The sequence below is a fragment of the Staurois parvus genome, unplaced genomic scaffold (genome assembly GCF_062004578.1).
Source record: "Staurois parvus isolate SC_StPar_1 unplaced genomic scaffold, SC_StPar_1.0 ptg002198l, whole genome shotgun sequence".
Lineage (NCBI taxonomy): Eukaryota > Metazoa > Chordata > Amphibia > Anura > Ranidae > Staurois > Staurois parvus.
This window is the reverse complement of record NW_028319994.1, coordinates 64,373-81,934: the sequence shown is the minus strand read 5'-3', so window position 1 is coordinate 81,934 and position 17,562 is coordinate 64,373. Positions and strand designations below refer to the sequence as shown.

General features: G+C 45.2%; 1 protein-coding gene across 1 annotated transcript in view; it reads right to left on the bottom strand.

The window, feature by feature from the left end:
* Positions 1-5,666: 5,666 nt before the first annotated feature.
* LOC149431621 (C-type lectin domain family 2 member B-like) overlaps positions 5,667-17,562 on the bottom strand; it is a 55,262-nt gene continuing 43,366 nt past the window's right edge. Inside the window, exon 6 of the mRNA XM_089665459.1 lies at positions 5,667-15,739. Within this exon, the coding sequence (XP_089521585.1) occupies positions 15,601-15,739 (139 nt within the window). The 3' untranslated portion in view covers positions 5,667-15,600. The remainder of the gene's footprint in view (positions 15,740-17,562) is intronic.

Sequence of the window (17,562 nt, the reverse complement as noted above, 5' to 3'; positions counted from 1 at the left end):
GGTCAGAGTGCAAGCAGCAACACTGCGGTCTGCTGCACGTGTTGAAAAAAGCCCACACTATTGAACTTTTGGAAGTCAGCGGAGAGTCAGCAATGCCCTGCACCTGTGGAGCTCTGTTCTGACGTCAACATCGAGTAGGCCACGACCAACGCGTTTCGTCACCACAACGTCATCAAGGGGCGGTACGGGTGGTACCGTCCCTTGATGATGTTGTGGTGATGAAACGCGTTGGGCGTGGCCTACTCGATGTTGACGTAAGAACGTTCTTTTCCTAGTGTTTGTCGGAGGTGATCCGCGGTGAGCTGGGATTGTTCTCACCTTATTGCTGTGCATTGCTGATCAAGCTGGTGTCTGTCTGGACACCTTGTCTGTGAGTTGCTTGAGCTTTTATTAAATTCTCGTATGTTTTAAACGTACTGCACCATTATGTTTTTTTCTTTGTCCCTGAGTGTGATTCATACATATATGGAGGTATGGAATTAAATAGAGAGATTCATCAGAAAATCCTTGGCTGCAGAGTATTGCTCCTGGTAGTGATACGTTATTCCTCATACTGATTCACCATTATTGATTACCTGGACGTGATTAAGAATGACCACATCTATTATCTGGACATCGTTTATTCACCGCTCCCAGAGCACAAGCGTTATTGCTGGTTTATAATTTGATCAGCATATAGCTCTGGTGAGTTTATTCAATTCATTTGGTGGTGGATTATTCACAGTGTTATGAAGTCACAGAGAATATTTTGAGTTTATTTTTTTGGACACTTAATATATGGTGATATACTTATAGATATATATATTTATTTAGCGCATACCCTTATGAGATTTTGTTCACTTTGCCAAATTAATTGTTTGTGTATATATTTTTTTGGGTGGGTGTTGCTTCTGACACGTAGTTTATTTATTTAAAAAGAGTTTGGCGTTTTTTCTTTTTATTTTTATAGTTACATAATTTGTCTGGCTGAGAAAAGACAAAAGTTCATCCAGTTCAACCAAAAAAAATGAAAAAGTTATAATCCTACACCCACACTTGATCCGGAGGAAGGCATAAAAAAAACAGCAAAGCACGATCCAATTTGCTCCTGCAGGGGAACAAATTCCTTCCTGATCCCCCGAGAGGCAATCGGATATTCCCTGGATCAACTTTACCTATAAATGTTATGTCCAGTTATATTCTGTGTATCCAAGAAATAATCCAGGACTTTCCTACAGCAATGCACTGAGATGGCCAGAACCAACTCTTGAGGGAGGCTATTCCACATTCCCACAGCTCTTACTGTGAAGAAACCTTTCCGTGTTTGGAGATTAAATACAGAGACTGTGAAATGAAAACTGTGTTAAAAGCTCCATTCATGGAAGAAGAGAGGTAATACTCTGTCCGGGAAAAGTCCAGGCCTGGGTGGTTTTATTCCACAATTTTCAACGCGATCTCTCAAGGCGAATCTTTTCCCACACAGGCTTTTGAAGCACATATTTCTTTAATACCAAAACCTGATAAGGATCATACCCTCTGTTTAAATTATCGACCCATTTCTTTGATTGGGGTCGATCAGAAGATCTATTCTAAAATGATTGCTAATAGACTCCAGCCCTTACTCTTGGGTCTTATCCACCTAGATCCTGTGGGATTTGTTACTGGGCGGGAGGCACAAAATAATGATTAAAACATTGTTGCCAATGTAACACACTCAGTCTTCTTCTATCCTCATTTTCCACCTGTCGGTTGATGTGGAGAAGGCCTTTGATAGTCAGCTGGTCCTTCCTGTGAGACACTTTGATCCAAATAGGGCTGGGCCCCAGGATGACATCTAGAATTCTGGCCCTATACTCTTTCCCTACTGCAAGGGTGAGAGTCAATGGATCTCTTTCCCCATGGCTTCCTCTTAACCACTTCCCGACCGGCCGTTGCATATAAACGGCCAGATGGTGGCAGTGCAGGGTCGGGTGGCCGTCTATAAACAACCTCCCCGCACCCTGCTTGTGCGTGCTCCCTGGGAGCGCGCAGCACCGCGATCCGGTGCCCGCTGTGTCCTCCGGACACAGTGAAACACCGTTCGTCGGACGGGACCTCTATACGAGGTCCCGATCATGTGATCACTGATTGGCCAATCAGTGATCACATGCAAAGTAGTAAGCAAGATGTCACTTGTGACATCATTGCTTACTACGTGTGAAATCTGTGAATGATCACAGAGGTCACATGGTACAAGCCTATTCACAACAGGCTTGTACCATGTGACAAGCTGTGACCAATGACAGCTCACTCAGTACTTCTCAATGAGTGCATGAATGCACAGAGAAAGAGAAATGATTGCTTTTACATCCTATATGGGTGTAAAAGCAATGCTTAAAAAAAAAAAAATAATAAAATCTTCATCACCCCCCACAAGTAGTACAGTGTCACCATGGTGACACTGTACTGCTAGGGTGACAGTATGTAAAAAAAAATAAAAAAAATAAAAAATAATAATATAAAAAAATAAAATAAAAATGTAAAACAAATGTTTAAAAATTATAATTTTTGTTATAAACTAATTTGGATTTTTTTTTTTTACTAAAAAGATAACGGAATACATTTTGGCAAAGATTTATGATGAAATATTATTTATTTGCAAAATTTTATAAAAAAAACACTTTTTTTCAAAATTTTTGGACATTTTCATTTACATAGCAAAAAAAATAAAAATCCCAGCGGTGAATAAATACCACCAAAATAAAGCCTTATCTGTTTAAAAAAAATGGTAAAAAATTCATTTGGGTACAGCGTTGCATGACCGCGTAATTGTCATTCAAAGTGTGATAGCGCTGAAAGCTGAAAATTGCCCTGGTCAGGAAGGGGGTAAAAGTGTCCGGACTGGAAGGGGTTAGTAAAGTTATGCTAAGGGGCTGCCTTATATCTCGTTTGCTATATATATTAATGATGGAGCACTTCGCAGTTGCCCTTAGGCACAATCCTAACAGGTCAAAGTATCTTGCAGATGACCTTCTCCTGTATATGACCCGATCTCACAAAGCAATGCTATCTATACTACAGGAACTTCAAAAGTTCAGATCTGTGGGCAACTTCAAAGTCAATTTATCTAAATCTGAAATTCTGAATATTTCACTTCCAGCATCTGCAGTGCGGGCACTTGAGGGGAGCTTTCCATTTAAGATCTGTTCTAGCACTTTTAAATACTTGGGGATATGAATCTCATAAGGCCTGCCCATGCTGTATTATTTAAATTATGAACCCCTAATGTGTAAAGCTGTTTTGGATCTTCAAAACTACGATATGAAGGTTCTCTCATGGTTCGGGAGAATTAATACTCTGAAAATGGACATAATTCCAAGATTTTTATATTTCTTTGAAACTGTTCCAGTTCATGTTCTTGTCTTCTTTATAGGAATAAGGGACAAGTAGGGGTTGGGTAATGGGAAGAAAAAATGACTAGAATTGAAAACTGTATGTTTAACAATGTGAAGGTCATATTATAGTGTAACACTTTCCCAGTTACACTGGGGGAGTTAGATCTCAATCTGCTAGGCAGCTCAGGAGGAATAGCCAGTGGGATCAGATTTGGGACAGGGCTGAGAAGCTCTGCAGACCAGCCTCTCTGGAATTTCCCCCTGCTCTGAGGTTCTCTGGGAGGGCCTTAGAGGCAGTGAGTGGATCTGAAGAGTAGCTCGTTGCACCCCTTTAGAGACTCTGGCCAATCCCCAACAGGAGCTCAGAAAGGGCTGGACTCCTTTAAAAGGGAGATGGAGCTAGCTCAGCCTGGAGGAGAGGAGGAGGAGTTGATGGAGGAAATGCTGCTGGACTTGGTCGGATGGAAGGAGAGAGCAGAGTGCTGTGAGGCTGTCTGCTGGGATGAGACCTACCTGCAAGCTTGGAGTCAGAGAGGAGAAAGCTCAGACCTCAAGGGACTCTCATTAGAGGAACACCCATGGAGCAGAAGAGAGCCATCCAGCTCACAAGCCTGGCCGCTGCAACTATCCATATGCCATACAGGAGAGCACTCTGAGTGAGTACACTTGCAACCCCTGGGTGATTGAAGAGGGAGCACTCTAGTGGGAAGCCAGATTTGCCCCATTTTCTAGAGACTGTGTACCTTTTCCAAAGGAACAGGATCTGGATCCCCAGCTCAGGACTAAAGAGACATTGTCAACTGGAGGTGCAAGCTAGCACTCTAATCGAGTTTGAGGCCTTAACAAAAAGATGTTAATAGTTCAGGAGAGCTGTCCTCATGTTTCAATCCATTGGGCATCCTGGACACCCCAAACCCTATCCCAGTTAATATCCCCAATAAAAATCAACAAAACAAATGCTCATGGACTGGATCCCTGACTATGTGTGTATGTTCGTGTGGGGGTGCTGAAGGTCTGGTGAAGCAGGAGTATAGGGGGACCCACATTAAATAAATGTTCTTGAGCGGGTCCTATGGGTGTAGTGCTACAATACTATCAATATGGAAGAATGGCTGTCGTGGAGACTTTTTGTACAGGCATCTAGGGTAGTGAGGGATATTTCCCTGTACCGGTCACCTAATGCTCCCCTTTGGTGGAAGGGGGTCATCAATGGGTACAATCAGGGGCGGACTAACAATTCATGGGGCCCCCGGGCAATAGGGGATCATGGGGCCCCTGTGTCCTTGCCCAAACTCAAAAAAGCCTATGAAAAAGGTACCGGGGCATCTCATGGGGCCCCCTACTAACCCCGGCCCTCGGGCAGTGCCCGAGTTTCCAAATGGTCAGTCCGCCCCTGGGTACAATATGTTATAAAGTATGCAGAACAACTGTATAAATATAATGTTTTTGTTTCTTTTCATGATTTGCAGATATAAAGAGGGGTGCAGGCCTCTTGGTCCTTCCAATACATTTAATCCTCTCCACAGACGTCAGCATCCAGCAAGCCAAGCCCTACTAGTTTCGTCATGAATGACGTCTTCAAGGGGCATCCAGACCGCAAAAAGAGACCGCCCCTTGAAGACGTCATTCATGACGAAACTAGTAGGGCTTGGCTTGCTGGATGCTGACGTCTGTGGAGAGGATTGAGTCACGAGCGCTGTAGTGAGTGTGCGGGGAGCAGGAGACTGTTATACCATTTGCTGTTTTACTGGTGTCGGTGAAGACACCCTTTTTGTGAGTGTAAATCTTTATTAAATTGTTGGATACTTTTATAAAAAAACTGGCTGCACCATGATTTTCTCTTTCATTCCCAAACATGACCTCGGTGGAGAGATATAAAAAGAGAGAGTGATATATTGCTCCTGGAACCATTATATTGAGTGGTGGATACCTACCTTATGGATGATTGTGTAGCTATTGATCATCACACCTGAGAAGTTGATTCATTGCATCTGCTCCCAGAGCAAAAAGCGTTTTTTGCTGATCTAGAGATTGATCAGCATGGAGCTCAGGTGAGTTACCCAACTTTACTTTGGTGGTGGATTTTGGCACAATTTCTTTGAGAGCACTTGAATTCGAAAAGGATTTGTTTGGACATTTGAAGAAATTCAGAAGTGGACAATTTTTATATTCACAAATTTAATTATTTAAATTACTTATGCACTAAAAAATAGTTTTGCACATAATTTTGATATTTTTTTACATTAATTGAGAATAGATATATATATATCTTTTGCACTAATGTTTCTACACTAAATTAGGAATAGTTTGTGGTTTGTTTTTTTTTAAACAAAGCTTTATTTGAGTTTTTCAATTTACATACACTCAGCGGATGAAACACTCCAAGGATGCATCATGGCAACAAAGTCACTTATGTAACAGAACTGATAGATTGACCAATATGAGCAATACAATATTTTGCATAGAAAACTGATCAGAAAGATTCACGAAATGTCAGCAGTTAGAACCTCTGAACAGAAACTCTGAAGGCAGATGAGACAAAAGAGGGGAGGCATTGTGAGTCAGTAGAGTGTGTAGAGGATGTGTAATGGTGAGCTATGATATATATCCAAAGATAAGAAGGTCAGGAGATATCACAGAACTTTGAATGGGAACTGGGGTGCTTAGAGTATGTCAGTTGTCATGCGTAAGACGTGGATGTTGAAGTAGAAGAGAAGCGTATGAAGAGGAGATAATCAAAAAAAAAGAAGGAGCAGAGAAGATAGGCAGATCTATTCAGAAGAAGAAAGTGGAGAAGGAAGCTAGTATGGAGAAAAGATGGGAAAAAAAAAAGAGAGAGGTGGAAAAAAAAATGATGTTGGAACGGGCCAGAGGATCCCCTCCCAAGAAGTCGTTGAGAATATTTGGTAATGAGCCGAGCGCTGTGTTTTGAGAGAATAGAGCTAGAGGCAACTCCCTGTATCAAAAATTGATATACGTGTTGTAAGTCCTCGCTGATTAAGGGTGGGGGGGAGAAGTTATAAAAGAATGTGCGATGAAGATGAAGTATAAAGAAAATGGTAGAAGAGGTAGATGAAAGGAAATATGGCTTGGTTGCCTAGGTTGGCTAGAAGTGGTGTGAGAGCAGCAACAAACGAGTATTGTAAGTGTTTTAGATATAGTCATGCACACCTTAAATCCTCATAAATCAAAACAATATGTCCGGATTTACTGGATCATGTTTCCAGATTGGGGCATCACAGAAGAGCCATGAAGGAAAAACTGATGCTCTGTGGTTGGAAAGGATTTTTGAACATAGAGTCTCCATTTTCGATTATATTGATCCTCTCTGTGCTGGAGGGATGAGGTGAGGAAGTGGAGCTGGTCCAGACGAAGAAGTGCATTAAGAGCTGACTTGACATCCGAGATATTTGGAGGACTGTTGGAGACCCATTTTTTCAATATGGCTCTCCTCGCGACCATCAGGCAAGAGGACAGCCATGGTTTTGTGGCTCGGAGAATGGCAAGCTGAAGCGGATGAGCCCCTGTGGAGACCGATTCCAAATTGCCGAAGAGAAGAGGTAAAGGGTCCCTTGGTAGTTGTAGAGAAGTGATGAAGGCGATATAGCTGAGTAGTTGGGACCAAAAAGAAGATATTAGTTGGCAATCCCAAAATCTGTGTTTCAGCGAAGGTTTATAGTGTCCACACAAAGGGCAGGTAGACACCGAGGGATTCCCACGGACATACAGGCATGGCATATAGGCACGGTGCATTAACTTTAATTGTTGCTCTCGCCAGAACTCATTGGAGTTGAAGGCACAGGTACTGTTGAAACCAGTGAGGATTTGATCCATTGAGAGTGTGTTGTCAAAGTCTCTGATCCAAGGAGAAGTAGGAGTGGAGGCCTCTAGAGGGTGCACATAGTGTAGGTTTAATGGTCCATAGATGTGGGATATCTTGTATTTTTGATTTCTAACTAAGATGTCTATGAACGAGGAACGGAAACGACCAGATTTAACCAATGTTATCTTGTTCACATAATTACAAACTTGCAATACATACAGAAAATGGTGAGGAGGTAGATTGAAAGAAGTTGAAATCTGAGAAAAAGATAAAGGACAGCCAGAGGCCGTGTCGTATAATTGGCTAACTAGTTTGAGGTCCCTTTCCAACCATAGACCATAAGCTGCGTATTGTTGAGGGACAGAAAAAGCAGGATTACGATGTATGGGGAGGAAACGGGAAACCCATGGGGATACACCTAATTTACGTCTGATCTCCCTCCATGTGATAAGGGTATCACGGATGAGTGGATTATATTTTAAGTGTGGAGGGAGTGAGTTAGGGTTTGAATGTAAAAGGGCTGCAAGATCGAAAGGATGGGCCATGGCAGATTCCAGTTGCAGATTAGAATAGTTGGAGGATTTGGTCAACCAATCTATACACACCCGTAAGATGCAGGAGAGATTATATACTCTGATATTTGGAAGACCAATTCCCCCCTCACATCTAGGCAGATATAGCTTATGCAGGGCAATGCGTGACCGACGTCCTTTCCAAATAAATGTAGAGAGCGCTTTGTTTAGTCTAAGTATGTCCGTATGCTTAAGTAGTAGAGGGATGGTCTGAAGAGGGTATAACAATTTCGGGAAGCTCACCATCTTGAAGAGGTGGGCTCTCCCTACAAGTGACAGTGGTAACTCTTTCCATACCTCTAGTTCGCCTATAATTTTTTGAATTGTTGGTGAAAAATTGAGTGAGTAGAGAGAAGAGGCAAGTTTTCCAATTTTGATTCCTAAGTATGTAATATGATAAGGGGCAATTTTGAAATGAGAATTATGAGCCCATGAGGGAGTGCGTGCATGGAATAAGGGAAGGACTTCGCTTTTCGTGAAGTTAATACGAAGACCCGAACAGTGCCTGAAGGCTGTGAAAATATCCTGTATATAGGGCAGGTCATGAGTTGGGTTGGCAGTGAAAATTAAAATGTCATCAGCAAACAAGGCTAAACGTAGATCTTGTTGAGCTATTTGGACTCCGTGCAGCTGTGAGTGGAACAGAAGGAAGCGGGCCAAGGGTTCTAGGGCCAAATTGAAGAGCAGGGGGATAAGGGGCACCCTTGTCTTGTTCCTTTATGCAGTTTAATAGGGGTAGATGTGTGCCCTGCAGCAACCACCTGTGCTGTAGGAGCTGAGTACATAGCTTGGACTACATGAGTGAAAGGGCCTGAGAAGCCAAATCTATGTAAAACCATCTGCAGCCACTGGAAGTTAACATTATCGAAGGCCTTTTCAGCATCAAGAGAGATTATCGCTAGATCTTGGTGAGGATTAATTTTAGCATGATTTAACACTGCTAGTACTTTGCGGATGTTTGAGGCAGCAGAGCGTCCTTGTATGAAGCCCGCTTGAGAGGGATGAATGATGGAAGGCAAGATAATAGCTAAACGATTTGCGATAATTTTTGATAGAATTTTGGCATGTAAATTTAGAAGGGAGATCGGCCTATAGGAACCTGGGTCAGACGGGTCTTTGTCTTTCTTTGCTATTAATTTTATATGTGCCTGAAAGGCAGACGGAAGATAGGCACCCCCTTCTTGTATAGAGCAGTAAACTGATTGCAGGGTAGGAGAAAGGGTTGTGACCATGAGTTTATAGAACTCAGAAGTGTATCCGTCTGGGCCAGGGGCTTTACCATTAGCCAGAGTTTTTATAGCGGATTGAATATCGGATTGAGATATAGGAGCATTAAGAGATTGGAGTGCTACGGGATCGATTTGAGGAAGAGCAATGCCTTCTAGAAAAGACAAAGCCTGTGATTGGTCAATAGGGTCGGGGCCATATAGTTTAGCGTAGAAACTTTCCAATATGGAAACAATTTCTTCAGGGGAGTGTTTCAATATACCCTGAGAGTCCTTGAGGGAGGTGAATTGTGTAGGAGTAAACGGTTTACGGCACAGGCGAGCCAGGAGTTTGCCCGGCTTGTTGCCAAATTTATGATACTGTAAATCAAGATGTGATTGGTGCATGGATTCTTGTGCTGTTGCCCATGTTTCAAATTGGTGTTTTGCCTCTAGCCAAGCTTTCCTCTGTTCATGTGTGTTGGAGTCAGCCAAATTTTTTTGAGTCCGTCGGAGTCGGTTGCTAGCTTCTGTGTATTTTAGAGCGACCTTTTTCTTATATGCCGATGTAAAGGCAATGATTTTACCACGTAAAACCGCCTTTCCCGTTTCCCAAAATAGGTTAGGATTGGATAAGTGAGCTGCATTGGTGATCTGGAAGTCTGCCCAAGTATCTTGGAGTTGACGTAACACCTCCTGGTTATTTGCTAAGAAGGAAGGAAAGCGCCACGTTTTGTGAGATTGTGTGTTGTTAAGATAGTTGAGGGTTATGGATATGGGAGAATGATCCGAAATAACTATGTCATGTATATCTGAGGAAGATGTGTATTGCAAAGCAATAGAATTGCAAAAAAAATAGTCTATTCTGGAAAGCGAATGGTGTACCGGAGAAAAGAAGGTGAATTCCTTCCCATCTGGGTGGGCTAAACGCCAAATGTCTGTTAATTGCATTGCTTCCGCAAATGTAGACAGTTGTGTGAGCGTTGATTGGGACTCTGAAAGTGGGCGATGATTGTGTTCTAGTGATTTTGACTTATCTTCAAAGGCATTCATAAGTGAATTGAAGTCCCCTCCGACTACTAAAGGTAGGTGGATGTAGGCGGACAGCTTTGAGGACAGGTCCTGAAAAAACTGTTTTGACGGTGAGTTTGGAGCATAAATATTGGTGAGGACCAGTGATTGAGAGCCTACTTTGAGGTGTACCGCTAGGAATCTGCCTGCCTCATCAGTGTTAACCGAGATTATGTCAGGTGCGAGCTTTTTGTGTATCAGAATGAGCACACCCGCTTTATTATTGAGTGAGGGAGAGCCTATAACGTGCCCTACCCAAAGTTTCTTCATACGAACAAAGTCAGATTGGCCTAAGTGTGTTTCTTGGAGTAGTGCTATATCTGCTCTAAGTCGGCGGAGATGGCGGAGAATAGCCATGCGTTTATGAGGTGATCTTAAGCCCTTGACATTCCAAGAATAAATACGTATCATTAGGTCACGTGATAGGAGGTGAGTACAAAGGTAGTGGACTTACAGTTTTGTAGGGTGGAGCCAGCTATCCCCCCATTACCGCCCAATCTCTGATGAAGTATGGTCGACTCCCAAGGAAGGGGTGATTCTCCAGAAAAATGTAAGAAAAAAGAACAGAAGAAAGGAGAGAGAGAGTGGAACATGGTGGCCCAACTGGGGCCTATCAGAAGAGCAAAACAAACAAAAAACCATAACAGTGTATTGGACTTCACATAAATCTGCATGCTGTCCCTGTACTGCGACCAACGTAACCGGGAAATAGCAGAGTAATGATCTGCAGCAGTGGCTCATTGGAGTTGTTGAGAGGGCAGGGGAGCATGGCCCCCATGTCTAAATGGCATCGCCAAAGGGAAAAGAGGCTCAACAAATCGAATGACCAGAGCGGAACCGTGGTCGAGGCAAGGCACAGAGAAGGGATGACACAGTAAGTATAAGTATATGCTATCAAGCAGAATGAGAGGAAAGTACCACAGGACCAACTAAGTTATTGCTTTCTAACAGCTGGTATAGCTATCTGTGGACTGAAGATGATAGCTAAAGGCACAAGAAACGTTTAGTCAGTTAAATGAGGCAGGTGGTCCAATTCGTGGAGTAAACCGTATAGCGCCTGAGAGAGTGCGCCAGCTCAGGATTGACGAGATTTAGAGGGAGCAAAGTTGGTACGTGGGCGTTTCGGTGGATCTTTGCGAGGGCTTCGCTGATCTCTAGGGCCTGAGGTGCGAGGGTGAGGAGACGTCGCACCATCCGTAGCCATCAAAGAATCTTGTAAATATTGAGCGGCTTCTTCAGGGTGGACGAAAGACTTTGTATCGCCAGAAGGTGTAGTAAAGCGGAGAGTAGCCGGATAAGCCAAGGTGAATTTGTAGCCCCTTTGGTGGAGCGTGGCACATATTTCCTGAAAGGCCTTACGTTTGCGGGATACTTCTTGCGAGTAATCGGCAAATAGGAGTAATTTGTGACCGTCTACTTGTAGGGATCGAGAATTGCGGAAAGAATTAAGAATAGACACTCGATCAGCATAGTTGAGATACTTGACTATCACCGATCGCGGTGTACGGCGGTCATTCGAAGGCGGCCCCAGGCGATGAGCTCTCTCGACCGGACACAAAGTGGTTAGACCTAGAGCTGAGGGTATACGTGTGGAGCATAATTCTGGAAGCACCCTGGTTGTAAATGATTCTGGAAGGCCCACTATGCGCAGATTATTTCTGCGTGAGCGATTTTCTAAATCATCCAACTTGTCTAGGATGGATTGGTGCGTACGATTGGTTTGAAGCGCACCTGAGCGCAGCGAGTGAACATCGTCCTCCAAATCTGACAGACGCTGTTCCACTTCAGTTAAACGTTTACTATGATCACCTATGTCTTGTCTGATCTGTTCAATGCCTGTGGCTACTGCATGATCCACGGCTTGTGTAATTGTGGGCAGTAGAATGGCAGCGACTGCTTGAGCAATTTTTTCATACATTTCTGTGGAACTACAGGTGCCAGGAGTAGAGGTCAGGGCTGGTATAATTATATCAGTGTGTGCAGGGAGGGTGTGTACATCTGCACCAGCGTTTATGACAGCCTCTGTGCCTGTGTCCATTGAATTAACATGGGCGGCGGCCATCTTGGCTGCAGGAGGGGGAGAGCCGCATCCCTCTCCCCTGGTGGAGGTCCTGAGCTCTGAGGAGTCGGCAGGAGGAATCGCTCCATGCCGGATATACTGAGGATCGTGCGGGGGGGGGGGGCCAGTGGGGAGCTCCTGAAGCCGCTGACAGATGTCCCCTATGCAGAATGCCGGCTTTGTATGCGGGGATCCCGGGAGCCGCGGGTCTCACCTCCTCACAGCATCAGCGCCGGAACCGGAAGCCTAGTTTGTGGTTTTAGCGCATTCCTTTATTTATGTTATAGCACTAAGAAATTTATTTGGTTTCTTTGAGATGGAATTGCTGCTTTAAAGTATTAAGGGTGTGGCACTTTTATTACACTTGATACTTGTGTGAAAAATGTTTCCATTTTTTTGCCACCAGTCCATAGAACAAATACATGTTGCATCCTTAGATCATCCTCACTGCTCTGCAAAGTGCCTAAAACCTGGGAACACATAACAATTATCTGGTCATGCTCTGGCCTTCCTCTTCCAGCCCTCTTTCCTATTTGGCAGTGAGGACAGCCACCATGTTTGGTGACCTGCTATGATAACATTGCATACATATATAGAGAGTCATGAAATACTTAGAAAATACCGTATAACAGCAAATATATAATGACATAATTAAATATTAATTATATTAATGAACCTCATGGTCACATAGTGACTAAAATCTCTACTCTGGTGACTTGACAACAATTTACACCAGGGGTCCTCAAACTTTTCAAAACAGGGGGCCAGGTCACTGTCCCTCAGACCGTTGGAGGGCCGGACTATAGTTTAAAAAAAAAAAAAACTATGAACAAATGCGGACATAGTACAGGAGATGACCAGAGACTGCGGACATACAACGGCGGCGGAATACTGGGCCGGCCGCTCCATAATATGCACACACATTTCCCCCCAAGTGTGTTTTATGGAGCAAAATAGTGTCCCATCATTGGTGTCAGTGGGAGGAATAGTGCCCCATCGTTGGTGTCAGTGGGAGGAATAGTGCCCCATCGTTGGTGTCAGTGGGAGGAATAGTGCCCCATCGTTGGTGTCAGTGGGAGGAATAGTGCCCCATCATTGGTGTCAGTGGGAGGAATAGTGTCCCATCATTGGTGTCAGTGGGAGGAATAGTGCCCCATCATTGGTATCAGTGGGAGGAACAGTGCCCCATCATTGGTGTCAGTGGAAGGAACAGTGTCCCATCATTGGTGTCAGTGGGGGGTGGAATAGTGCCCCATCATTGGTGTCAGTGGGGGGTGGAACAGTGCCCCATCATTGGTGTCAATGGGGGGTGGAACAGTGCCCCATCATTGGTGTCAGTGGGGGGTGGAACAGTGCCCCATCATTGGTGTCAGTGGGGGGTGGAACAGTGCCCCATCATTGGTGTCAGTGGGGGGTGGAACAGTGCCCCATCTTTGGTGTCAGTGGGGGGTGGAACAGTGCCCCATCTTTGGTGTCAGTGGGGGGTGGAACAGTGCCCCATCTTTGGTGTCATTGGGGGGTGGAATCGTGCCCCATCGTTGGTGTCAGTGGGGGGGAGGAATAGTGCCCCATCGTTGGTGTCAGTGGGGGGGAGGAATAGTGCCCCATCGTTGGTGTCAGTGGGGGGGAGGAATAGTGCCCCATCGTTGGTGTCAGTGGGGGGGAGGAATAGTGCCCCATCGTTGGTGTCAGTGGGGGGGAGGAATAGTGCCCCATCGTTGGTGTCAGTGGGGGGGAGGAATAGTGCCCCATCGTTGGTGTCAGTGGGGGGGAGGAATAGTGCCCCATCGTTGGTGTCAGTGGGGGGGAGGAATAGTGCCCCATCGTTGGTGTCAGTGGGGGGGAGGAATAGTGCCCCATCGTTGGTGTCAGTGGGGGGGAGGAATAGTGCCCCATCGTTGGTGTCAGTGGGAGGAATAGTGCCCCATCATTGGTGTCAGTGGGAGGAATAGTGCCCCATCATTGGTGTCAGTGGGAGGAATAGTGTCCCATCATTGGTGTCAGTGGGAGGAATAGTGCCCCATCATTGGTGTCAGTGGGAGGAATAGTGCCCCATCATTGGTGTCAGTGGGAGGAATAGTGCCCCATCATTGGTGTCAGTGGAAGGAATAGTGTCCCATCATTGGTGTCAGTGGAAGGAATAGTGTCCCATCATTGGTGTCAGTGGGAGGAATAGTGCCCCATCATTGGTGTCAGTGGGGGGTGGAATAGTGCCCCATCATTGGTGTCAGTGGGGGGTGGAATAGTGCCCCATCGTTGGTGTCAGTGGGGGGTGGAATAGTGCCCCATCTTTGGTGTCAGTGGGGGGTGGAATCGTGCCCCATCGTTGGTGTCAGTGGGGGGTGGAATCGTGCCCCATCGTTGGTGTCATTGGGGGGTGGAATCGTGCCCCATCGTTGGTGTCAGTGGGGGGAGGAATAGTGCCCCATCGTTGGTGTCAGTGGGGGGGGGGAATAGTGCCCCATCGTTGGTGTCAGTGGGGGGGAGGAATAGTGCCCCATCGTTGGTGTCAGTTGCGGGGAGGAATAGTGCCCCATCAATGGTGTCAGTGGGGGGGAGGAATAGTGCCCTATCGTTGGTGTCAGTGGGGGGTGGAATCGTGCCCCATTGTTGGTGTCAGTGGAGGAATAATGCCCCATCATTAGTATCAGTGACACCAATGATGGGGCACTATTCCTCCCACTGACACCAATGACACTTAACTTGCTGATCCTTTTCCAGCATGATGCTGCTGCAGCCAGCATACCTGGTTCCAGCAGCACCATCTGCACGGCACACTTACCTGTCAGCTGTCCTTTTTCACTCCGGCCTCTCCCTCACTCGATGTTTGCGGGGCTGCTCGGCTCCACCTCCTCGCATGTGATTGGCCGCCTGTGTGCCTTTCCTGACCTACAGTTCTGGCGCCCAATCACCGGTGAGGAGGCGGAGCCGAGTGGCAGGAGTGAGGGAGTGGCCGAAGTGAATGAAGGAGCAGCGTTTCCTGGACTGGATCGTTGTGGGACTGGGACCGGAGCCAGGTAAGGTACAGCAGCCCCCGGCCCGCCCCTGTACTTAGTGTCCCTTCCTGTCCCGCCCCTGCCGGCGGGCCAGATAAATGGCTTTGGCAGGCCACATGTGGCCCGCAGGCCGTAGTTTGAGGACCCCTGATCAGCCATGTGAATCAAAGGATGCCCTGACCTGGCAATGAAGCCCATCTCCACCATCAGGAGCTCTGCTGAAGACTGGCAAGTACTTACTTCCCGTGTCTTTGGTAAACCCACAGCTGCTAGGGAGATCTGCTTGTGTATTAATCCAGCTGAATATTGCATGAACCTCTCTACTGCTATAGCCACTGCCCTCCAAGCCGTGACATCTGGAGAACACAATCTATTCCCATCCCCACTCCACAGAGGAGGCAGCCAAGAGCATGACCAAGCGTCTCTGGTTGCTATTTGCACCTCAGGTTTTTGAAATCCAGCAAAGCAGTGCAGATGTTCTGAGGATGTAACTAGATGTTTTTTTAAATGACTTCTGTGTGCTAGGGAGGATGACCTAAAAAATTCTTGCTGCAAATCCATTTTTTTGGATACCTTCCACTTTCACTTTTAAAACCGTCACCATTCAGGTAAACATTCTCTAGTTCATCAGAGAGCACTGGCTTTCTACGAATATTAAATCTGGAAAAAAAAGAACAAAACATAACATTATGTAAAAAGCTGTTTAGATAATGATCACATACAGTATATAGTGGTTTTCCATACATTTTCTATCTATGCCTGTTATAGTCAGGACTAAAAAATATAGTACAAATACAAAAAAAAATTCTTTCTGTCAGGTGAGTATGAAATATAACATGTGAATATTTTGTAAGCTCATATGAAACCACCAGGGGGTGCTGTAGCCTCTTTTTACACATTTACCTGTTCATTCTCTACTTTGCTGGAAGAAGTCTGTTTACAGAGATCAGATCTCTAACAACAATGATAGATTCAGCCCTGAAAATGCAGATCTAATATATGTTCTTCACAACACAATTTGATTAATCTGTCTGTAGTCTTGATATTATGATCTCTGAACAATCACTTCAGCTCTTTGGATGTACTATACAGGTCCAGAGAGCGAAGGGTTTCAAACAAGCTATAGGAACAATGCAGTAGCAGCCATGAGCTTGTATTTTTTTCTGTTCAGCCAGCACTCGACTGTCCTGTAAAAGTGATGAGGATAGCAAGTGAGAGGCGTTCCCCTATCTCCTCTACTGTCTATGAAGCCAGAAGTGCTGACCTCTGTGCATTTCTGGTGTTAGAGCTGTCACTCCTCAGCTGCTACAATCAGGGGAGCAGCTAATTCAAGCGGAGTTCCACCCAAAAGGGGAAGTTCCGCTTTAAGTCTTTGTCACCCACTCCCCATTTAGGATTGGCACCTTTGGGGAGCTGGGAAGGGGAGTGGGTACCCAAATTTGACAGGTTCCCACTTCCGCTGCGATCGCCTAGGCAATCGGAAGTGGAAGTTGTCCTCCCCCCTGTAGTCTTGTGGGACACGTGACAGGTCCCAAAAGACTACGGGGCCATTCACAAAGCGCAGAGCTTCTCGTGCATGTGAAGTGGGCACCCGGCTTTGAAGCCACAAGCTGTCACAGCCAGGTGCCCACACTAAAGATGCCGGCGCCAGGGAGAGAAGACAGCCGGTGAAACCAGCCGTGGTGAGGACACCACTGGACTGAGGGACAGGTAAGTGGCTGTATTTTAAAAGTCAGTAGCTACAGTTGTTGTAGCTGCTGACTTTTTTTTTTCAGCTGGAACTCAGCTTTAAGCATGATCTGCGCTTGATTAGCTTCGTTGGAGGTCAGGAGAGATATTAGGGATCTGATAAACCCCTGATACCTCCATAAAGAGGACTTGTCACCTGCCTTGGGGCTTGTTAGCCCCCTTGTGATAACAAAAAAAGTAAATAAAAAAAATAAAATTACAATAAAAGTATAATAAAAAAAATGAAAGTAGCTATGTCGCCCTGCACTCCCCTGCAAATATGTGTATAGGTAACGCACATGTAAACAGCGATTGCACCACACATGTTATATATCACTGGGAATGTTAAAGTGAGAGCAATAGTTCTAGAACCATCATTCACAGTTGATTCTAAACAGATTATTATTATACAGGATTTATATAGTGCCGACAGTTCGCTCAGCGCTTTACATTAAGGTGGGAGACAATACACAAGACAGTACAGTAACAATACGATTCAATACATGAGGGGTTCGAGGGCCCTGCTCCTTGGAGTTTACAAACTAGGAGATTATCTACAGATAATCTGTAAAGGCTTTTAAAGCATCTTCTATTGATAATTTTGGGTCCCGTCATGTTTTGTCATTTTGCAGGCGCACACAGTTTTGAGGCTTGACACCTTTGGTATATATTCACTCTAAACCACCTAATATTATTTTAAGTACAAAAATTGTGGATTACATTGTGTCTGGGATACAATAAAACTCATTTCAGTG